Source organism: Mus musculus, chromosome 15, assembly GCF_000001635.26.
Source record: "Mus musculus strain C57BL/6J chromosome 15, GRCm38.p6 C57BL/6J".
Classification (NCBI taxonomy): domain Eukaryota; kingdom Metazoa; phylum Chordata; class Mammalia; order Rodentia; family Muridae; genus Mus; species Mus musculus.
Window position 1 is genome coordinate 66,798,860 of NC_000081.6, and position 24,717 is coordinate 66,823,576.

Consider the following 24,717-nt stretch of genomic DNA (forward strand, 5'->3'; position numbering starts at 1 on the left):
ATTCTTTAAGGGTAAAATGACTCAGAAGTCAAATATCCTTCCACTTAAAGCCACCCCATGCTCCAGGAATGGGTTAGTGATATAGAAATGAGGACCTAAGCTAAGATCTGACTGGTACTTCATTTATAAGTTCTTGCAATGGCCCAAGAGTTTTTGTGTCATTGAATCTGTTAACTGGGCATAATTCCTTACTCCTGGCATATCCTCTCTCTGAGCACAGTCTACCCTGGGATTATGATGGAGTTCTTTTGTTTTTGTTTTTGTTTTTTAAAGACAGGGGAGGACTCTGACCACTACACTCAGTTAATCTGCTTGTTTCTCCTCTCACATCCCTGATGAGCTGGAGGACATTAGGCATGGCCTATGACATGCCCTCAGTTTCCTCGACTGCAAATTGAAGAGTGTGATAGTGATAATGTGGTTGGACTATTATAAAAATTAGGAGCTGCTTTGAAGGAATTTTCACGTGAGATGCTATTCTTATGTGATATGCATATGTATATCCAATGGCTCACATCATATGCATAAAGCTCTTAGAGCCATGTGTGGCACACCTCAGGCACCAAGCCACACTACAATTATCACTGTCATAAAAATGAGAACTGAGGAGACACCATGATGACCTGGCTAGTCAGCTCGTGATTGTCTTAGATATGAAAGCACAACTAGCACTGGCCTGGGATCTGCTAGCTTTAGGGGCGTAAGACCTTCCAGGGCCTGGTTGGAAACACAGCTCGCTGATATCCACCTTCCACCCGCCATCACAGTTCTGCTGGGCCTTCAGATTTACTTGTTTCCTTCCTCTCCTTACCTTGCTCAGTCCTGTTTTTCACGGGTATCAACTCTGCAAGGGCATGTTGACTGGGTGTGATTTGATTTGTACCTGGGCACAGTGGCATGGGTTCTGAGCACAGCTGGTTTGCATGGTCAATTCAGACATGAGGTGTCACTGTAGGTCACAGTAATGCAGATGGAAGAAACCAATCGGCAGGAGTGGGGGAGGGGACTATTACAGCAGAGTAACTAGGTTGTCTTTATTGGGTGGAAATGTGTTTCCCCAACATCCTGGGAGGCCCCCGGTTTTTAATTAATTCTGTGCTGTATGCATGTGGCCCTCCCTGAGGAGGTGTCTGAAGTTTGTGTGGACTGGAAAATTCACTATTTGCAATTCTGTGAGAAAGTTCCTGGGGTTGCCAGTTCCACTGCATTCATACTTGAGGGATGTTCACACTTGAGGGAAGCTCACACTTGAGGGATGGTTATATAGATACAATCTACTGAGGTTAGCAGACCTCAAGTGGATCTCAAAGTGTTCCCACCCTACAACCAGGTCACTGCTCTTTGCTCTACTGTGGTGGCACAAGATCAAGGTTAAGTCCCTTAGGAAAGCCATAGAAGACTGGGGGTACTTCCCCAAGGTCACACAGCTTCTAAAGGACACCACTTGGGGGTCTTTTTCCTCTGAAATGTACACTATTCCCAACAGATTGACTACTTCTTTATGACATTAGTTCCTAGGAATCACCCTGATGAAGAACATACATGCCCAGGCATTCACTGTCCTGGCATGCTGAAGAAGGAGCTCTTAAAGGCCAAGAGAATTCTTTTGTCTTGAGATTCATAGGGCAGAACCTCCTGCCCTGAGCTTTTTGTCACCCAGGCTATCAGAGGAAGCCTCAGCAATTCAGGCAATGCCTGATTCGAGTCAATTAGAGTAGCAGTGACCTGGCAACTTCTCCCTCATTCAAATAGGTATGTGAAGAAAGATGAAGTAGAATCAGACCTGACAACAGAGGAAGCTTTTCAGGGTGGGACAATTGTGCGACTATCTGGAGTATACCCTGGTACAGGCCGGAGAAATTTTTCTAAACCAGCAGTCAGAGGGAGACCCCTGAACCTCCTTCTCAGATGCAGCCTCTTGCCCACATAGTGGAAAAAGAAAAAATTTTACTTTATGTCAATTAGCATTTTAAAAGTAAAAGCAAATGGGCAAGTCTTTTGAGGTTTGTTTTCATTAGACTTGCTCAAGCATAAAGGCCCTTCTGCCCCAGACTGTATTCCTAAAATTCAGAGAGAGAGGAAGGGAGGGAGGGAGGGAGAGGTGGAGGGAGAAAGGAGGAGAGAGAAAGGGAGGAAGGGAGGAAAGTTGGAAGCCTATGCTTTTCATGTAGGAAAACTACAGTGTATACAGATAGACAAACCGGAAGTCATGAGCTGAGGAGCGCTGAACTCCCTCTGCCTCCTCTCAGAGGCCTTGCTCTCAGTTCATGGCTCTTTCAAGAACACATGCACACAGGATTTGAGATTTTAAACTTTACAGTGGCTCAAAACCTGTATGTACTCTGTCAAAGGAGCCTACCAGTCTCAGAGTTCCCTCTAAAGATGACAACACTTTCACACCGCCAAGTATCTAACCCTTCCAAATGTTCATTCTTAACTATTTGAAGCACAAAGTGAGGGAATGATACAATGTCACACAGGTACCCACTGCCCAGTTTTAACAAGAGCCACCACCCACAGTGGGCTATTACAGGACTGAGTTAAATATCTCTCTAGAGAAGTCAGACTTACCCTCACTGCTGGATAACGGCCTCTCCGAAGGTGGAGATGTGGATTTCATGCTATTCCCCATCTCTTTCTCTCCTTGAGCTGTGGAAGGTACTCGAAGCCTGCAGTACGAGAGACACACATGCAGAGTGAAGCACACCCAGAGCTCCCTGAGTGGAGAGTGACCTAGTTCAGAGCACATGGTGCATCATTTCTCAAGCAGCCTGCTTCTTAAAAGGGGGCTGTTTTTTATGTTAAGATGCAGTTCATGAGTGTTGGTGACAGAGGCACAGCTCAAATTCTTTTATCAAGGGGATGACAGACAAAAACCACAGAGAAGGAAGTTGCTAGCAAATGCTGTTGGTGGCAAAAGTTTCCATTCCTCCAACACTATTGCTGAGCAGAGAAGGGGGTGCTGGAGAAGTTGAGTAGTATCTTAGGTAGCCCCAAAGAAGCTGTGCTCACAGACTCCAGTCAATAGATCTCATGGCCCAGGAATTCAGGACAGACCACATTTAGAAGGTAAAGGGCATAGTGGTCTGAAGGGGTAGGGACAGGGAGCAGGCCATGATAGGACATTTTGGCTTGATTCTTTCTTGTCCGAATTTTCACACCCATGTTAAAGGCTTGCAAAGCCAGCTTCATGGCTGAACCCTTGGCTTGGTTGAACTATGCTTTCCAGGCTGACAAACACATTCACCTCTACTCTAGCCCTGATGATTGCAAACCCCTTAAGAAAACAAAGCCAAAATAGGAAATGACTGGTCCCATGACACATACAGGTAAAGGAGAGGCTATCTCATTTGCTTCATGGTGGGCTGCCCCTCCAAGAGCCACACAGAGACTACTATGCTAGCTCTCCCTCATGAACTGATATCCCCTGACAAGCTCTCGATGTCTTCTTGCCTGCTAAGGGAAGCTCATTGGACTGCTTTTGGGTAGTTGCCACAAAGCTGAGTTAAAGCAGGTAAAACACAGAGCATAGGCTGGCTGGACATTATCATGACAAACATTCAAATCCAGGGACTTTGGACAAGTGCTTTGAAAAGAAAGTCTTACAGACGCTGTGTCTTCCAGGATAACGGAAGCACAGAGAACATGGCCATAAATATGGATAGAGGTTTTCCCATTTCCAGGAACAAGTTGAAGAAACTGGCCAATCTCTAGGCTGACCGGAAGCACATACTCCAAACAGAAACATTCTACCTGTGCTGAGTGTACAAGATCACATGAGTCTGCGACTCTCGCTTCAGATCACATTTCTATACTCTGTGTGTAAAGCCAGTCTGTAGCCATGGAGCTAGCTCCTCAAATGCCCCTCATATGCTGAGAATATCATAAGTCAAAATTGTATTTTAGACCAAACCCAGACCATAAAAGTTCAGCAACACAGCATCCAGTACAATATGAGGTATTTCTCCTTGTGACCAGGCAGATTACGGGAACCTTGGCTCTAGCCTGGTGTGCATCATTAAGAGAAAAGGCTGAACACAGATATGAGACTGGGGAAAATCAGAATTTAAAATTCAGAGGACAACCTCTACTGAGTACATATGGCTTTTGTGCCACTGTTAAGATCAATATCTCAAGTCCTACGTGCACACATTCTGAAAAGAACCCTGCTCTGAGAGCAAGGCCTCTAAAAGGAGGTAGAGGGGCTCTGCTCTACATCCTAATTTTCAAGAAGGGGAAACAGGAGTTGGAATTCCTCATCTATTATGAAGAAAAGAGAATGATGGCATCCAATGGCAAGGAGTCAGCCTTGAGACCATATATCCCCAAAACAAAAATGGACCTAACAGTTTGTATTTATATATATTTGTACATTTACATCTATGATTATTTACTTCTATTTTACTTGCTAATTGAAATAAGGGATATATGTGATTTTGTTGCACCTATATTTCCCCCACTTGGAAAAGAATGTATATGCCACATAACAAAGTGAAAACAGTGAAATTTCTAAGATTTTACAATGTCATAAAGTTTTTTTTTTCTCTTTGGGGGAAAAAAAGTTCTCAATGTTTACATGGATAGTGAGTGTATGGCTTTACTCTAAAAAAAAAAAAAAGTTTTTAAATACAAAATGGGTAATGAAGTAACCTCTCCCCTGCCAGCCGAGGACACACCTAACCCACACCTGACCCTGAGCCAAGGGCTTGAGAAAGGCAGGACATACCAACCAGAGTCGGTACATGTGCCTGGCATTCATACTTTTCCCAATTCCCTCTCAGTTCTGCTCAAGTGTTTGTGAGTCGTTTAAGGAACTGTTTTCCTAAAATTCAGAGAGAGAGGGAAACAGTGAAGAAGGGAGGGAGAGAGAGATGGAGGGAGAAAGGAGAAGAGGAGAAAGGGATGAAGGAAAAGAGGAAGGAAGGAAAGTTGGAAATGTGCATTTTTTCACATAGGAAAACTACAGTGCACACAGAGACAAACCCAAAATCATGAGCTGAGGAGCACAAGGTAAGAGGCCTGACCCCAGGCCTAGGGCCTAGCTCTTACCTCACTTCCCCGTTTCTGACGTGTTATCCTCTCCTGCCTTCTCCTGGCAAAAGGGCTGAAGATCCCCCTTGAACCACCACCAGCTTCGTGTCACCTCCACAGCTCCATAGCATTGCACCACATCACAGAGCCTCCAGGAAGGAGTTAAGTCACCACTGGCAAGCTTTTATTTGAGAAGAGTGACAAGACCCAGAAGGAGGAGAGCTGGGGCCTCCCCGAGGAAATAACCGAACAATTTGATTTAATCCGTGACAGTTTTCTATAGTAGCTAGAGGTGGAGAGAGGTGCAAGAGACTAATTGCTTCTAGGAACAATAAGAAAAGGGCAGAACAGAGCTGAGTTAATTAACACTGGCTCTGCCCATCTCTGCCTCTCCTCCCTACTTTCTCTGTGGAATGCTTCGTCCTCCAGGTCCAGGTGGAAGGACTGCAGTGGCTAGTCACCTCCCTCTAGTCTTGACATGAAAGCTATTTTCTGTGTGCCCTTTAGCCTCAGTTTCCACTTCTGAAAACTGAGATGAATAGGAGAGTAACTATCTCCAGAGAGAGAGCCTTGTCACCCACTTCATTCTAACAATCAAGACTCCGTGGCTTTTTGGAAGATTATTAATAAGAGAAAAGAGCCATCATCATTTTTACAAAATCCCACTGGAACGAGTACAAATTCTGTCCTTATATTCTTTGGAAAGGAGAGAAGGTAGGTGGCATATGCCAGGCTACCTTCTCGGCAGCATCTCTGAGAGAAGACACTTCCTTTTTTTTCTCCTAAGAGGAGCTGACCCAACTTCCTTGGGTTCCCGTGTAGAAACTCTATCTTTCTTGACTTCAGACAGCATGCCCTCTGCTGTGTCTATGCTGTCCTCTCGATGGCATTGGACAGTGCATGTCTACCCACTGTTTGAGTGATTTAGAGGGAAACATATCCCAGGTCTTTGGTGTAGCTGCCATAGGGAAAGTATCTATGTATCTAGCAGTCCTTCTCTGCAGGTCTTTTGCCTGCTTAGCTTCAGCCCCTTCTACTGTGGTTCTCCATCAGTGCAAGGGATCTGACAGCTCCCAAGCCTTCTACTCTGATGGTATAGCACAATAGAACTATGTGTGTTTCCTACATGGCACACTTACCACCCACGTCTGTCTGTGGATAGAGAGGTCATCTGTATCCTTTTCAAAACATCAAGAGAAAGAACATCAAGAACTTTAACCAGGAGCAAGGTGGGGGTACACCCTGGAAGTCACACAAGGAGGAGCCTTGGATACAGCAGGCATAAATGTAAAACTAAGAACCCGACGTTCCCTGTGGAGTACACTATCTCTTCTACAACATGACAGCTATAAATTCACTCCTGTGGCCATCTTCTAAGGTTTGGGAGCCAGAGGCCACTAGTCAGGAGCCTCAGTGTCCACTCAATATGTCACCTCTAACCACAACAATGACACATGAAACAGCCACCAAGCAGATTAGTTTTGCTCTGTTCTGCACAGGGATAAGTACTGTAATAACTATGCCTGACTGCTCACATCGTCTAAGCTAGCCACATGCTCTGAGGCTTCAAGACTAGGCAGAGGTAATGCAGAGGCCAAAGCAGGTCTACTGGCTCCAAAGCCCACACTCTTTCTAGCCTCCTATTCTTCTTCTCAGTCTGAGAAAACAACAGCAAAGGAATTCCTCAGTCATACAGCCAAATCATAAACACTGAGGGAACCATGTATTCATACAGGAGACATGAAGTCCAGGGGGCCTGTTGGATACAGCACAACCATGACAAGAAACCTAGGCCTGGAAACCCACTGTGTGAAGGAGAAAGGACAGAAGACCGATCAGTGAAGGCTTAATGTTACCTCAGGTTGGGGGTGGGGGGGAGATATGAAAATAATTCCAGACTTGCCAGCACTCAGAACTGCAGCACCATAGGTCAGAACAAAACAGAAAATGGTGGCCATCCTAATAGTATATGTGGTCTTGCAACATAGCCCAAGCTGGCTTAGAACATTTGATCCTTTGTCTGAGCCTGTGGAGTACTGGGATTATGGGCATTTATCACAGTGATCAACTTCATTAAAAAGAAACCAGCCTATGTATACACTGAGTATATCAACATGGCATGTGAAACTTTCTCAAGAGTTTCCAAGAGCGCTCTCTGCGTGTGAGTGATAGCATAGGCAGATGTATAAGTTTCTGTTATATACATCTCTGGAGTCTCCACACTTGCCTTATGTGCATGAATTTGTTTTGTGTGTCAAAGCTGATCCAGACTCCGAGAGCCTGACAGGAGGGTCTGCAGAGCAGGGTACCACTTATTCAGGTCCCCATTTGCTGGCTATTTGTCCTCAGGCCACTTCTTTCTCCTCTTCTGGGCCTCCACATTCTATTCTTTTTTCCAGATTTAAAAGTATGTTCCACAAAGTTGTTTAGGAAATAAATTGCTATGCACAAGTAAAGGAGGAATTGTTTGATAATTGGTAGCCAAAAATGCGCCAATGGCAGGCCTTTTGGTGTGACAGAGTGATTAACTCACTGTGCTAGCTGGGCAAATCACTTGCCCTTTCTGGGCCACATTACCTCATCTACCCCACCTCCACCCCCAAGGCATGACTGCTCTGTCTGACACTTGTTCAGTGATGCCTGGTGGTTTGACAATTTGCCTCAGGGAAAATAAGAGCTGTCACTGGGGCTTAGTGCCAGGCTCCTCTGAGAACCTGGCAGCATTTTCTGGGGCACCCCACCATATCCTGGCCTCAATTGTCAGGGATCTATCCCCGAATGAGTGTAGCAAGACTACCAAGGCAGCCTGCCTTGTGACCTCTCATTCCTTGTCCACTTCTCAGTCATGCTGTCCATTTCTGTTTCCTGCACACAGAGAGAGGGCTGGGCCAATACATTTGTCTCCTAGGGAACCAAGTAAGGTTAAAACCTATACAGCCGTGGTGGTACCTTGGGATCCAGCCACTGTGTGCCTAACTCACAGCCAGAGTATAAAATAACTGTTGGGAGAATGACTTGGGGTCCTTCCGTACATGTCAACCCATATCTCATGGGCTGCAGGAGGCCACAGACAGCTATGAAAGTAGTTAAAGCTTACTTAAAATATAACCCTTTCTTCTTGACTGTAGTATAGTTTTTGAGCATGATTATGGGCATTGCTTTACACAGTGCTTTATGTGTGAAGTATTGAACATGCCTAGTCCAATATGGTTCAAACCTATTGTTTTGGACATATTATTTTAAAGGAAGTTTTCCCAAGAGTTTAGTATACAAAGAAGATCAAAGCAAGTTGCTTTTGACTTCCCATCTCACATGGGAGCTTTGTGAAATGTAGGTCCAATTACAGGAGAAGGAGCCTGAGAGAGACATTCAGGGAGATGCTAACATGTGCACAGAAATCTGAACCCCAACACTAGCAAGGCTGTGATTTCTTCACTACATCACATTTCCCAGCAAAAGTTCCCTTGGCTTTTCATTCATACACGTGACTCACCAACATTACTCACAAACTCACCATCAAGATAGAAATCTGAGTACTGCTCAATGTAATATGCACAGATGATGACCCCTTCCTTGTGACTCATCCTGGTTAGGATCTCACGTCAAGTAGGACTCAGACAGATGCTCTCCCACAAGAGTCCAGGGTAACCATCACAGTTAAGGGTCTGCACTGGGCACTGCCTCACACTGGACAATGACTCTAAGCTGTTGGCTGAGTGTTGGGTGATGACTGTCCCATTTCTGAGTGATTTCTGCATTGTTTCTTCCTCTCTCAGCCCCAGAACATATTCTGCAAGGAGATCATAAGCTGATAAAGCAAAAGCTATGGGTGCCAGCCAGCCAGAGCCCCTTGCAGTGGCCTGGCCATCTTTAGCAATTAGTGCTGAAAAATTCTCTAGTTTGAAATGTTTGACAACTTCTGTGATATAAAATGCCATGCCATGATATCCTTGGATGTGTAAACTCAGTGAACCTCCCAGCAGTACCAGCTAGCTCTGAGCAGCTGAAACCAGCAGCCTATAAAAATGACAAAAAATTCATTATCATTTATTTCTTATACAGTGTGATTGGTTCATACTGCATCCATTGAAGTATATTACGTACTTTGACCATATTTACTTCTGTAACCTTCTCATTTTCCTTTCCAATGTCTTTTCCTTTCCTTTCTCCAATTTCTGTGCCCTCTACAGCTCTACATTCATGGCATGCAAATATGTATGGGTATACATATATACATCCATGTGTGGGCCTACATATATATGTGTGTGACAGGGAGAGGGAGATACACACACACACACACACACACACACACACACACACACACACACACACACATACACACACACACACAGAGGGAGAGGGAGAGGGAGAGGGAGAGGGAGAGGGAGAGGGAGAGGGAGAGGGAGAGGGAGAGGGAGAGGGAGAGGGAGAGGGAGAGGGAGAGGGAGGGAGAGGGAGAGGGAGAGGGAGAGGGAGAGGGAGAGGGAGAGGGAGAGGGAGAGGGAGAGGGAGAGATCTAGGTTCCACATAAGGGAAATATCGTAATACTTGTCTTTTTGAGTCTGTCTTATTTTGCTAATATACTAATCTCAAGTTCTATTTTCCAAAAATAGCATAATTTCATTCATCATTTATTCATAGCTGAATAAAACTATAGACTGCGTGAATGGATGGATGTACATGACATGTTCTTCACTGTTCTCTTGATGAATATCTAGGCTCATTCCTTGTCTTGACTATTGTGTATACTCCTGCAGTAAAGATGTATATGCAGATATCCATGCTGTTTGCTGACTTGGAGTCCTTAGGCCCACACTCAGGTATGGTGTAGTTCTACTTTTTTATTTTTTTTTTTTTTGAGAATGCTCCATATTGATTTGCATATCAGCTGGACAGTTTTACATTCCCACCAATGAATCAACAAATCTACCTCCAATCAGTCTATTTGGAAGCCCTCCTGCCTGCAGACACACTCCTTAGTTTTCAAAGGAAAGGAGACACTGAGCTCCACCACTTCATCTGCCCAGCACATATATCCAGCCCTCTAGCATGGCTGTAGGCCCACTGTATGGAAGGCCTCCATTGTGCTTAAAATACCCTGATTTATTCAATGCCCATGGAGTTCACCTGACAAATGAGGGACGTAAGTCAGGGGAGGGGCCAACTTTTAGGGCATACTTTTCTCACTCTTGACTCTAACTCTGTCAGTCATGTTGATCCCAGAAAAGGAGCATGCCGGTGCTTTGTAAGCTTGGTTTGCTTGAGATACCCTGCAGAAGGTACAGAGGTCTGCTGGGTCTAACCACTGAAAGCCAATTTGCACTGCCCAGTGCCTAACCAGAGATCTGCTTCTTGGACTCAGAGTATTGTAGACTCTGATGTGAAATCATTTAAAGGGTGACTGCAATCCTGTCATAAAGACGAATTAGACCAGTTTCCCCTAAATTTTACTTTCCACACATTACATCTTTAGCACCCTCAGTGGCCAGCTAGAGTGGGTGATGGGCAAGACACTATCCCTCCTTGAGAGGCCATCTGCTGCTTCATAAAAGTAGGCAGAGCAGATGGAGGGCACCCTGTGCTTATCACAGGCTGAGGCGGATGCTTCTGAGTTTCAGAGGCCTAACCCACAGCAAGAGTGGTAGTGGGCAAGAATGAACATAGGCTGGGGACTTCTGATGTCTCTTTATTCAAAATATCATCTCTCTTGACCGCCACAAATCCATGTGATGTTTTACTCAGACCTTTGCCATTTTTCAGGAAACTGAGACCAGAGAAATTGCTTAACTTATCTTGTACTAATGGGCTGCTCAGAAATTGGACCAGGTGGTAAACCCATACCTATGCCTCCAGAGCTAGCTGCCACTCTGATACCCTTGAGCATTAGGAAATGGCAGTTTTATGGCATGAAGCAATACCACCCCAGGGCAATAGATACAAGGAGGATAGATACAAGTTCTCAACTAAAAAGAAAAGTATGATCCTTCATGTGTCTGGTGCCTAATACATGCAAAATAATTAGGTATGATGAATGAAGATGTAAATTCTGCTAAAAATGTAAAATTCTTGGTCTGGTGTGAGAGATATCTGCTTTTAGGGTAGGGGAACCCCAACCAGAGTACAATTTCCACTTTCCTTTGAGATTCTCTGAGATTCCACCATCTGCCCAGCACATATATCCAGTCCTCTAGCATGGCTCTAGGCTGTCTGCTGCTTAGAGAATTGAGACTCCCCAAGGCTAGCAAGAGAAGTAAGACACTGTGCCCTTGAAGCCCCATATATAACTGTAGCTGTAGTTACTGTGGTCAGAAATGCTCCTTCCTGAGTGGCTCTGGGATGGGAAGAAGTGGTTGGGACATGATGTACTTAATTCCTTCTCAGAAGTTTGAGGTGAGAGAGGAAGGAAGTCAGCCACATGGTATGACTGTAGTATGTGTGTACTGAGGGAACAGATGTATATATAGATGGAAGGATGGGTGGCTGGCTGGCTGGATGATAGGGTAGGTGGGTTGACATATGAGTGGGTGAATGAATGGATGGGTAGAGGGATGGGTGGAAGGGAGGGAGGGAGGGAGGAAGGAAGGAAGGAAGGAAGGAAGGAAGGAAGGAAGGAAGATGGGTGAATGCATAGATGGATGGGTGGATGGAAAGATGGGTTGGTCAGTGGGTGGATTGGTAGATGATGGGTAGATGGACAGACAGAGACTTATAACAAGAAGTACTCATATGCCTACCCCTCAGGTGACTAGCAGATGGTTTGGTCTGATTTGCTGAAGACTCTTAATGAGACTTTCCAATCCAAATTCATGGGAGGACTGCAGTAAATAACTTTCTACTTAACAGGAAACAAAACATTACCATTCTGCCATCTCTATGAGTGCAGAAGATAGATAAAGGTAATCTGAAATAAGTAACCTATGAATTTAAGGACATTCTGTCATCCTTTCCCCAGCCCAGAGAGACAGAGAGGTTTCTCTCTGTTAGGAACACGTTCCACTTGTTGAGATAGATACCCATTGTTGAGGCTTCCTTCTGTCCACTGGAGCAACAGCAGAAATTTGTCTTCAGAAAAAAAAAAAGAGGGAGTTCCATGTCTTGACCTTGTAGTTTTACCTCACCATATTTAACACTGCTAGAAATTTTCTGCTGAGAATGTGTGTGTAATTAGGCAGGCTTTGCCTGGCTAGGAATGGTATTAAAACAGCCACTTAGCTACATGTTGCATATAATGTGCACTTCTTACAAATATCACAGAACTTAAGCTTCTTCTGATAAAGGAAAAAATAAGCAGACTTTCAGAGAGGCAAAGGAGTTTGCCCAGAGTAGCACAGTCCTTTGATGGCAAACCTGAATTTTTTTCCTAGGTACTCCAATCCTAGATCTGTTTAAAAGGGGGCTATCCAAGTAGATTTCAGTGTGTCTGTTCCACAAATTATCACTACACTTCTAGAGTATGCTAAGTATCATGAATAACATCCAGTAACTGGAAAATATATTCTATCAGAAGTTGCCAGAACTCCCATTCCTCCCACTGCCACACAGCTCAGTTGAATAGTCTTGCAACTCAGCATCTTCTAGCAACCCTTAAAAGGCAACAAGACCTTTGTCCGTCGTCCTTTGTACTCACCAAGACTCTTTCTTTCCCTGTGAAGGCCCTTAGAGCTCCAAGCTGCTCATATCTCCCAACCAGCTAGATGACTCAAATAAGTCAGTTAAACTTTCTGAGCCTCCCTTTCTACTAGTCAAAAGCAAAGAACAACTTGTAGACTTACAGTGATGTTCTCAAGATTGACTGAAAGTCACTTAGTAGTATGTTTAATGCAGTCACAGCAGGTATCTGTTCAGATCCAATTCAGAGTCCCCAGGTGGGCCACTCTGAAGGTTCAGCCCAGATTGTTCTGATGCCAGTTTCTCTCAATATGCAGCAGGTGCCCACTTAACAGGAACCGTGGCACATTTCTTATGAAGTTTTGAATTTCCAACATTTCTTTCATTTATAATATTTCATCATTTCAGAATTTATATGCAGTCCATGTTGGTCTTCTCTTTAGCCTTCCTTCTCCCAGCAGCCTACTTCAGGCTTAGATAATTGACAGTTAACTGTATCCCTTGCCCAGGAAGATTCTAGATACCAGCCTCCAAATGGCCCTGCTAATGTCACCCAAGGCCCTCTGCACCTTTAGACATATGGCTGGCTGACAGCCCTCACTGGGTACCTCCTGTGTTTCTGGGTCTACACTGGGCGTGTGCATATATTACTTCAGTTAATCTTACCAGCCTCTGTGTCATCTAGGCAGCACTGTTTCTATTCCATAGATGAAAACACAGAGGTCTACAGTGGTTTTAATTACTTGCTCAAGGTGACATAGCTGTCACATCCTAGCTGTTTCTTGAGTCAGACTTCCCCTGGCAGGAAAACAGGCTGCCCACCCACCTAGCACAGCACCTTGTCCTTTATAGGCAGCTCCTCAGATCCTCTGAGCATTCACTGTGCTGAGGCAGTTCTTCACCAGAACTTTTCCCTGCTCAATTTCAGGGGTCCTTTTCTAGCTCCCCAAAGCCCAGTCCTAACAGCTGTACCTCCAGAGGGCTCCTAAAGTCTCTCCTGTCCCTGTCCCAGCCACAGTTCTCTAAATACCTTTAGACGCAGACCATGGCCTCTCCTGGGAGTTGGCAGTAGAGAGTCAATGGGTACAGGGTCACCAGCTCTCCATCAGCTGCTGCTGCTCCAGGCTGAGTGGGTCACACAGGCTCCGGAGGGAGCGCAGGCAAAGCCCATGTTATCAAGCAGGCTGCAGAGTTGTAGTTGCTAAAGGGCCTCACACTTCCTCTGCTGAAACAAGGAAGGCAAAGGCTGGTAGGAGGGCAGGTTCCTGTTTTCTCTAACCGTGCAATGCAGACTTCTCTCTACAAGGACGATGGGGAAGAAAAGGGACATATTAATTCCTTTACAAAGCACTTGAGAATATAGCCAGCTTGATGGCAAATGGCCAGAGCTTATAGAAACACACTCTTTTTCCCTCTCTTTTTCTAATTAAAAGGCAGATGAAACTGACAATTTGCCCGTTTGTGTCCCCAGAGCTTACTGGTCCCAAGGAGGCTGAGGATAGCTCACTGCAGCTTTTCTTTGCCAGAGTTCCTTCATTTTTGCAGCTCTCTTGTGTCACTACAGAAGGAACCCAGAGGAGTCCCTGAAACTGTGCTCTGCTACAGGCCAGTTTCAGTTTCCAGGGACCAAAACCAGGGGATAGCTACTCCTATGCAGAACAGAGCTTCACAGGAGAGTTCCTGAGCACAAAACCTGCCTCCACTGAGGTACTGCTAGAAGAAAGCTTACCAGACAGACAAAAGGGAGTGATGGCAGGCTAGAGCAAGGCGTGATCCTTGGGGGTGGGGATGGGTGGGGGGGGGGCTGATTTAAGAAGAAAGAACTAGAAGCAACCAGGTTGCCCTGAAGAAGTCATTTTAACTGAAGGCCTCCATATTCTAATCTGTCAAATGGATGAGACACCCAGGCCCACACTGGACACAGATGATTGTCACAAGGAGATCAGTGTCCTACAACACAATGATGATAGACAGCCATGTGGAAGAAGTCTCTAGTTCCCAGGGAACATTTGTGCTGACATTTACGTAGGAGTGTATCATTCTAAAACAGTTCACTAAAACAAATATACTCAAGAGGAAGGGGGAGAGAGGATGGGGTTAGGCAACTTCCATGAGGACTCAGATGACTGGATGTGCACACATTGCTCTCTTTCAAATTTTCCCTTGGCTTGAAATTAGAATACCAAGTGACTTCATGTAATTTACTGTTATATATGCAGTAAATATCATTTCATAATGTGTCTGTCTGTAGCAGGGAAAGCTACGAGCATGCTGCTGGGTGAGAGAGAAGCCTATTTCTAACGAGAAAAATGGCAGGCAGTAGTGCCTACAAACTGCTCTCTGTCATTCCCATTTCCAAAGTTGAAAACCCCTCAGAGAGTTCAGTGATTTCCCCACAGTCCACACTTAGTCCGAACAGAGCCAGAACAGAGTCTGGGGCCTATGTCTCAAGGACCCCACCCAACAAGTCCAATGCAGAAACTCAAAACAGTCATTTAGAAACCTTGCTGGGTGTCCTTTGCAAACATGAATTACAAACAGTGGGGCAGAAGCTAAATTTAGTACTTGCTATGTAGTAGACAGATTCAGCTGGCTTGTAAAAAGCCAGCTCTGTGCAGAGCATGCTGGGAAGTTACAGGCAGATGGTGTAAGAACTTTGTAGAAGTTGCCTCAGTGAGGAAGAGCAAGCAAGTGGAATCAGCTGAAGTGGGGCTTTCCCCCACATGCACTGAGGAGTGACAGAGCTTTGGAGGAAGGGACATTCAGAGAGACATGAGTGGGGGGACAACTTTTTTTAGCACCTTTTGCAGAACCCCTCCTGCTTGAATGAATTCATTTCTCTCACTGGCATTCCTTCCCTTAACATGGCTGCCCATCCAGTCACTGGGATTCAGCCAGGATGTTAAGCCAGAGACAGTCCTGCCCTGCCTGAGCCTTGCTTACCAGAGCCAGTGGGTGGACCTAGAGGGCAGCCCACATTTGTGGTGCTGCTCTAAAGGAGACACAGTGAACTCTAGGGCAGAGGTCCACAGGCAGTGGTGGTTGGGGACAAGGTATACGTGGGGATCATTGAGTTGTTACTTTAGGGGTCAGATAGCTTCACAACAAGCCAGAGTAAGAGGTTCACATAGAAGAAACTACTGTTGTGACCATGGAAGTCCGAGGAACATCAATGGCAGAGGGAGACAAATAATGACTAGAATCCCAGTCCTGAACTCAGACTCCACAGGGTCAAAGCCTGTGAGAGGGCAGAGGTCCTACAGAGGAACACCATGTTAATTTGCCTCAAAGGTCTCTTTTCTGCTCTGGCAGTGCTCTGAATACCCTTCTGTGGTCCATCTTCCACCCTGTACTTCAGAAGTGTATCCACCATCTTCCCCTAGTCCACCGAGATTGAGAACACTATCATAGATTCAGGCATGTGTTTTGAGATTCATTCACTCATTCACCAGTCCCTTGTAGCACTCGATATGCACTGGGCACTGTTTGTGCTCAGCACTATGTACCACCAACATGAGGCCCTGTTCACAAGGGACACCCGGTAAAATGTTCTTTCCAATTGCCCAGATCTAGCACAAAATGGGTCACTCCCTGATGCTAAGCACTAGGTGGGACTGCAAACTTTTATGTCCATTCAGAGTGGACAGCAAGATGGCATAGATAGTTCTACTCATCTTTGTCCTTGAGATGTTTATAATCTAGTAAAGAAGACAGGGGCACCTGATAAAAATCTATAGACTAAAAGTAGATGTAAGTAGGTAGGGAGCTGGAGAACAACCCAGAAGACTCCTGGGCTCCAACGCTACAGTGCACTGAGGTTTAGCAGGATAGGGCTAGATTTCATCTATACGGTGTAGATTCCTTTAAGGTCCTTAATGCCTGGAGTCAGCACAAAAGCTAAAGATAGATGTTGGCCTTCCAGGAAGCCTCAAGATAAGTTTGTGGTCAGCCAGGCTGAACTGTATTAACAAATGACAACTACCTCTCAAAAGGTCACAATTTAGGTCCACAAAGACACTCAAGCCATCTGTGTCAGATTTCTAGAGGGCTTTGCAAATTAATTAGCTATCAGTTACACAGATAAACTGCCACAGGGAGACAGCAAGCTGTTAGCCACAAGTGAGCCAAGGATCACTCAGTGAAGTAGGGCACTGTGGTTTCTACCGTTGCTAAGGGGACAAGATCCCCTATCATGGGTCAGCTGCCACAATCCCCAGCTGGAACTGGCAACCCCCTAACTGAAACAATTCACAGCTCATTTCTTTGAATTTAGTTCTCCTGGAGGCTTTAAGCTCAGCGAGAGATATGCTGTAAAGCAATTTGGTGTTTCATGGCAGATATGTGAGGCTATCAGTAGGTCCCAAGTCTGGGAAGTTCAGGGTTTATTTTCCTTCTTTCTATATAAATGTTGGAAAAAAATAGATGATGAGAAATCCAAGCTTAAGAACCAGGTAGCATCCCTTGAGTGAAAAGAATCAGGTACTAGTGTACTTGGTTAGGCAGCTCTAATGCACTTAGATGCTTTTCCTACCTGTGAGGACATCCTGTCTCCTGCAGATGTATAACCAGAGCTCACCTATTCTCTGTAGATCTCAGAGCTCCCCTAACCAGAAGTGAAAACTCCCTCTTTGACACTCTTGGGAGCTGTATTTGCAACACAGGAGTCAAAGTCAAGAGACGGAGGCCAGATAGCTAAAGGCAGGGCTATATGGCCTTGTACAGATTTCCAAGTCTCTCACAGAGCATAATATAATACTTCTTGCTTGTGAGGACTCATGGGGAAATATACATGCATTTCCTAGTGTACTGTAAAACCATCAAACCCTCCATTTCTGTAAACCCTTGGTAAAACCATAGTGGATCTGATAAATGGCACAGGAGGTGGTGAGTCTAACATAGAGCCACTGAACCTACCCTGAAGAGGTGACCCACAAGTATCCACTGAATGAATGAAGAAAGAGACTGTGCCTGGGGAATAAGAGCATTTGTATTTATTTCCTCTTAGCCTGTCTTTCCCATGTAGAGACGAGTAGACAGTTCCATTCCTCAAGAAGTGCTAGTTCTGCTTTGGGATTGGCTTAGAGTTAGAGAAGTAGCCTGTGGGAAGATCTGAGTTTACCCACTGCAAACCGTTTCTAAACCGGCGTGTGTCATCAAGCACTGTCTTTGCAAGAAGACTCCTGGGACTGTAGTTCCTCAACAAAAGAAAAAAGTAGAAGCTCTTCCCCATGACCCCTTCTGCTCAGGAGGTTTGCAGAAGTACCAAGACTCACTAGAATCCTATTCAGTCCTTGCTCAATTAATCCCACTAATGTGCCTCCAGAGCCTGGGTGGTTCTCAGCTCCATATGAGTAATTTACTATCTTCCAGATATGTTAGCTTGATCGCCATTGTCTTTCCTGTTGAAATAGTTGTGATGGAGCCTCTGTGGGGTAGCAAATGGCAGAGATATGGGGAGACAGGGCTGCCACTTGATCTACCCTCTTGAGCTAACCTTGAATGGATGAAGGGACAAGAGAAAAGCAGGACAAGACAACGTGGTGGGGGCCCTGGTGCACAGGGACCCCAGAAAACGCATCTAGCAAGACTTTGGTGACCAAGACTGAGTAGGAGATCCTTAAAAGTTGCAGAATTTGATACAGCTAGACATCTGAGGGTCTCATGAGATGTTTGCTTCACACCTCTTTCTCAATTCCTGTTTTTGTAGGATGACTACATTTCTTGTCTTGTCTGGAGTTGATAGTGATGGCATTACTGGCCACTGACAGTCATCTTAGCTCTTTGACTCATTCTCTGTCCCTCTCAAATCTACCTAAACGGGCTAATAAATAATCCTGCATCCCCTCCTTCTGATACTATCCCTATTGTCCTGGGCACTTCATGGATACTCACCAGGGTGTTGTTGATCATGCCATGTGGCATCAGTAAGGATGAAGGATGGTAGGCATGGTGGTGGTGTCTGTCTGCAGATCAACAGTTGCCATAGTAATCTATACCTAAGGTCAAATGGTTTGCTGGCATGCCTCCTTCTATCAATAGAGCAGAACCCCTGGATGAAGGTATCCTCCTGGCTTCCATCTTTTACCCAGTGTCTCTTTATTGTTTGACTAGTCACTTCCTAACTCTTGATCATGTACTTACAGAAAAAAAAAGTTATTCTCAGGGTATTATTCATAGTCATAAACTGTTTCCATAAATAACACAGCAAATATGTACCTATAACTTACAGAAACTGAAAGAGTGACATTTCTTAAATAATATCTATAGACACATACTCTAGAACCTTCATGTGGAGCTTCAGTGGACTATCTGTGGGTATCCCATTTGGGAGATGATTACTGACAGATACCAAAGAGAAACTGGATTGTTTCTAAGCAGGAGTCTGAAAATGTTTTGAAATCATAAGAATCTCTTACAATGTCTTCCCATGAGTAGGGCATTCATGGTAAGGGAATGCTGTGGAGTTTTGCGCCTCACAGACAGCTTTTTTTTTTTTTTTTTTTTTTTTTTTTTTTTTTTTGAGACAGGGTTTCTCTGTATAGCTCTGGCTGTCCTGGAACTCACTTTGTAGACCAGGCTGGCCTCGAACTCAGAAATCCACCTGCCTCTGCCCCCAAGTGCTGGGACCAAAGGCGTGAGCCACCACGCCCGGCTCACAGACAGCATTTTTTAAGAGTGTCTAATGAGACCAGTCTTCAGCTCTGCAATCCTAACTTGCAGACACCATCAGTTCCAAGAGGCGGGGACAACAAGCAGTCAGTGTGATGCAATGTCTGTGTAGAACAAGTAGATGTTCATAGGGAGGAGGGAGCTGAGAAGACTGAGGGAATGAGTTTCAAACAGAGAGAAAAGAAGGCCCCTTCCCCTAAGATCTCTAAACACCTTAAGGCCTTAATCATGTTCTGCTGATTTGGATTCCCTGGGGCATCTTTGTGCAGAAGTTGCCGGAATTAGCCCTCTAATAGAGGAACTCACAGCAGCAACAAAGACCTATACTGGGAATCTAGAAACAGCTGGCTGCCTGGCTGGTGATAAGGCCACTGTGCTCAACTTCCTGACACTGTCCGAGGAAGACCTTGGCACCATTCTGCCCCAGCACCCTCATCGTGTGAGTAACCATGCCAAAGTAACTGGCGAGCCACCTCTGGGTATTTCAGACAGTGCAACATGAGGCTAAGATCCATAGCAAGATTGTTATCACACTCACTGAAACCCCACCTCATGCTCTCCCAGGATGCCTCCTCATGGCTGGATGCTCCACTTCCTCATGATAAGATTTTATTGTCAGAAGAAAAGCAAGCTTGAAGTTGACTTTGATGTTACTTAAGTCACTGACACGCAGTCAGAACCAGCTGGTTAGGTGTAAAACTATCAGTCAGGGTCAGCTCAGCATGCACTGATCCATGACTAATTGCACCAGCAAGGGGAGGCTGTGGAAAATGCCTTGGCTGAGATGAAACTCTAATGCTGATCTGTTAGTCTAGAGCAGCGGTTCTCAACCTAACACTTGTGACCATTTTACACAGTTCCTCATGCTGTGGTGGCCCCCAACCATAAAATTATTTTTGTTGATATCTCATAACTGTAATCTTGTTACTGTTATGAATCATAATGTAAATATCAGTCCTTAGCCTTAGCACAGACTTAGTCTTGGTCTTAGGCAAGCCCTATGAAAGCATCATTCGGCTCTCAATGTATCACAACATATAGGTTAAGAATCACTGGACTAGAGAATAGTCTACCATTTTAAAATTATAGTTTGAGCATCAATAGGAATATCAATAGTACATATTTATATGAAGAATTTTTTATAGATTACATCTTTTTATACCTGTGGTTTCATTTGATTTTCACAAGAATTCTCTGAATTACTGCTTAGGATATCTGAAAACACTGGTATTATTTTCAGGAAGCTTGGTACACATAAGAAGCCCTTTCATGCCGCCTTAAAATTCTTCCTAACAAATATATAAGTAAGGTATTTTTCTCACTCTTACTTAAACCAAAAACCTGAAGCCTCAGGACTTCAGGTTTAGCTTTTCTAAGGTTGTATAGCTTATCAGTGAGGATTGGACTTGGATTTTGGCTGATGGCCTCATAGCCCATGCTCTCAATGCTTCTCTAGTGACATTCTTATATACCCATTTAACAGATGAGGAAACTAATAAACAAAGAAAAAAGGTAATTGCTGTGCTATGAGAAGAATTTCACAAGAGCTTCCAACCTGAAATTCCATTTTCCAAATAATCTTCCTGTACTGGCTAGTTTTGTGTCAACTTGACACAGCTGGAGTTATCACAGAGAAAGGAGCTTCATTGAGGAAATGCCTCCATGAGACCCAACTGTAAGGTATTTTCTCAATTAGTGATCAAGGGGAAAGGCCCCTTGTGGGTGGGACCATCTCTGGGCTGGTAGTCTTGGTTCTATAAGAGAGCAGGCTGAGCAAGCCAGGGGAAGCAAGCCAGTAAAGAACATCCCTCCATGGCCTCTGCATCAGCTCCTGCTTCCTGACCTGCTTGAGTTCCAGTCCTGACTTCCTTGGTGATAAACAGCAGTATGGAATTGTAAGCTGAATAAACCCTTTCCTCCCCAACTTGCTTCTTGGTCATGATGTTTGTGCAGGAATAGAAACCCTAACTAAGACACTTCCTATATTTCTTCAAAATAACAATAATTTATACTTGCTTTCATCTGACAGATTTGAAGGTCATGATAGGAAATATACTTCAAAGATAGAACAAACATGGAGGTGCAAAAGTATGCATATTCTTCTTGTAGAGTCCATCATAACCTTAGCAAGAGACTGCAGGATTGCCCAGGGTAGCAACTGAAGTAAGGATCTGCTTGAGTGAGGAGCTCAGAAGCTGTCAGTGCCCTCATCCTGGTGGGAGCTGGGCTCAGACCATGAGATAAGGAAGTGAGCTGTGCCATGGAAGTGCCAAGTCCATCTGAACACATAGACTATGGGAACAGGATGTCTCAAACAGGAACTGGAAGCTACAGTCACAGGCTGCAATTCAGTGGCTCAACAGACAGCTGCGGAGATGAAAAGAGTCTCCCTCAAACATTCATTCTGTCTCCTGTAGCATGTAGAGACCCCTGTTAGAGCAATGTATTGTCTCTACCCACTCTAGCTAACTTCTGACTCTCTGTCCAGCATCACCTCCAGTGATGGCCATTGCAGATGTGAACTATTCTAACAGGTTCCCAGCTTCTTATTCTATATTCCCAAGGCCTATTTTCCCATCAAACCATGTTCTACATATATATTTCCTAGGGCAGGCTAGGTCTTGCATCTTGAACCATAGTGTTCAAGCAGCTCTCAGATCCAACTGTAAAACAAAGAAAATGTATGTCTTCTACAAAGCTACCCATAAGTGACATGAAGCTAGGCCTTCCTAGAAATGTATTAAAAACTGAAGAGTGACAGGAAGTGTTGAACCATAGTTTACCCTCTCCCCTGCCAGCTGTGGACCCAGCTGTCCCCTTCTCCCCATAGTCTCAGGGACCACTGGATGGCTGGTCTCAGGAATGAATGATAGGGACAAGCAAGTCCTCTTTACGATGGGGTGCCGACCCCACCTCAGCAATCATTAAGGTGGCATTTTTCAAGGGTGATACCTTGGTCTGGCAAGTTAGTAATTTTTAACTGCCATGCACTTAAATGGATTCTGACAGTCAGAAAGCAATGGAGTCAATTAAACATGACATATTTAACAGATGGCAAAAGGTGTTTTGTCAAGACTTTGAGACATAGAGAAAATGAGATAGGTGCAAATCCGTTCCAGAGGGGCAAAGCCCACACCAATCATGTCTATTTCCAAACAAAAGGAATGTCCAGGAAGGGGTCACTGGGGTCCTTGAGGTTTTTGTTGGAGACTGTCCCCTCACCCAGACCTTGCTCCTATGGGTTTTTGTTCCATCTCACTACTTGTTTCCCTGTGGAGTGGCCATCAATGGCCTTAGCCATACCATTTACTTGTGGCTTTATTCATGTGACATGTGCAAATGTCTGCTGTCCTATGGTAAGAATCAGTCATACTGTAGGGTAGAATCAGCTTTTAAAATATGTCCTAAATGCCTCTCTAATTGCAACTGCAATGACAGTTCATGAAGACAATGACACTGTTGAAATTATAAGGAGATGGTAAACTCTACAACTGGCCCTTTATAAGTGGTGGGAGCAGGGAGCTTTAGGAATTGACAAAGTTTAAATATCTATGTAATCTTGGGGTGTGGGCAGGTAATAGGGTGAAGAGTTGGAACAGACTGCCTATGAATCTCACCTGGATCCTGTCATTCATTGGAGCACTGCGTTGTCATGGAAAAGCACACTGGAATCAGAATACTTGGATCTCAGTCTCTTCTACTGGGTACCAGGAAGCTATTAAACATCTTTAATGTTCTTTCTGAATCTATGGAAATTTTACACACATATGCACACACAAACACACACATGCATACACACACACACACACACACACACAGAGTTGTTCTTCTTCTTTTTCTTTCCTTTACAATTTACCAAATTGCTGGGTGCTGATTTGTCTCACCTGGAAAAGCCTGCCCTTATCAATTTCTTATCTCTGTCTCTCCACCTGCCCTAAATTTCGTGGCTAGTCCCAACTAGCCCCTGTGAAACATCTCTAGCTGCCCTCCTGTAGTAGTGGCCACAGGCCCCAGCTCCTCTCGAGATCTCACATAGTTGCTGTGTTCTTCCTCCAAAGCATGGAAGAAAAACCCCTCTCCTTCCTTGCATCTTCCCTTTCCTCCTGGGACCAGAAAGTCCTAAGGAGGATCTGGGGTCTTTAGAAGAGGTTCTATAGCTAATGGAACTGAGCAGAGTACAGAGAGGTTGTAAACCATTGCCAAGAGACTTCACAGGACAGTGTTCTGTCCTTGTGTCCTTCCCAGTCTGCAGTCATGAATCTTCTTTACAGAGCCCCATGTAAGTCTGGCCTCCATCATTCACTCCTGATTGACACAGGGGAAGAAAGATCTCATATCATCTCCCCGCTCTCTGACAACCCCTGCAAGCCTCTTCCTTATTGGCTGCCACCTGTCAGCCATTCATAATGAGAATAAGAATTCATGAAGCTCTGTGCTAAGATGGGGCTGTTGTTAGTGGGAGGTGGTAGATCATGGGGGAAGCTAAAGGATTTATAACTTGGGCTGTTATTACAAGTCTCCAGATCTCACACACCTTGCCTCCTCCTTCTAAACTGTGTTCTCCCAATCTGAAAAGTGGGTAGGAGTTGCTAATATATAGAGGGTTGTTGTAGGGATCACAGAATAAGAATGTACATAAATTAATGCCCCAGCTCTTAAGAGGCCCCTTATAAAGGCTGAATGCCGTTCACTTTCCACGTGAATATGTGCATATGTACGCACACACATGTACATGTACACTTAGTCTCCTTCAGTTTCTACTTACAAAAGTGCCCTTGGTTTTGGCTTGTATCAGCTACCACTCTGTTCCACAGTAAATCGGTACCATCTGACAGGCAAAGGACACTGAGCAATAGCAAGCCACACCTTAATGCTACCCACCCAAGTTCCATAGCCTAAGTAAAACCAAGAACACTGATTCCAAAGAAGAAGAAAAGAGAAGTGGTCTATATGACTTTGTAGATTCTAGTTTCAAGATGGAAGTTACATTAACTATTGTCAGTACTCATGTTAAGATTTTTGCCAAGACTGAAATGCTTCAGACTTCAGTATGACTCATGGTCCCAGGGATCAAGCAAAGGGATGCCTCTTGGTTAAAGGCATACAAGAGAATGTTAACATTGGATAGGAACTACTTTTGAAAGTCTCTTTGCTACAGTTTCTAGGTCTGTCCCAGGTTCTTCTTGCCTCTCAGAAGCATGCTCAAATTCCAACGTCCATGGAATTCAGTGGCAGGCTCAGGTTTGAGTGTATTTCCAGGAAAAGAAGGATATGAAGCACTGGACACATTCTCTGGCTCTAATCTCTACTCAGAATCCCTGGACCACCCAGGAGTCTGGGCTGGGTTCCTGCCTCAGATGATCCCTCCAGCTCCTCCAGCTCCTCCAGCTCCTCCAGCTCCTCCAGCTC

The 24,717-nt window shown here is 44.7% G+C and overlaps 2 protein-coding genes across 8 annotated transcripts in view; one reads left to right on the forward strand and one right to left on the reverse strand.

Moving 5' to 3' along the window:
• The window catches only part of Tg (thyroglobulin), a 179,968-nt gene that overhangs the window by 128,106 nt on the left and 27,145 nt on the right, over positions 1-24,717 (forward strand). The gene's annotated exons all lie outside the window — the stretch shown is intronic.
• The window catches only part of Sla (src-like adaptor), a 51,011-nt gene that overhangs the window by 18,041 nt on the left and 8,253 nt on the right, over positions 1-24,717 (reverse strand). The window contains exons 2-3 of one of the 6 annotated variants that reach the window (NM_009192.3): positions 13,670-13,938; positions 2,572-2,669 (exon numbers count right to left, since the gene is read on the reverse strand). In NM_009192.3, coding sequence (NP_033218.1) covers positions 2,572-2,632 — 61 coding nt within the window. In that variant the 5' untranslated portion in view covers positions 2,633-2,669; positions 13,670-13,938. Of the gene's footprint in view, positions 1-2,571; positions 4,990-5,049; positions 9,132-12,803; positions 13,451-13,669; positions 13,939-24,717 lie in introns of those variants that run through there. The other 5 variants (XM_011245530.3, XM_030248433.1, NM_001029841.4 and 2 more) reach the window with 5 other exon arrangements.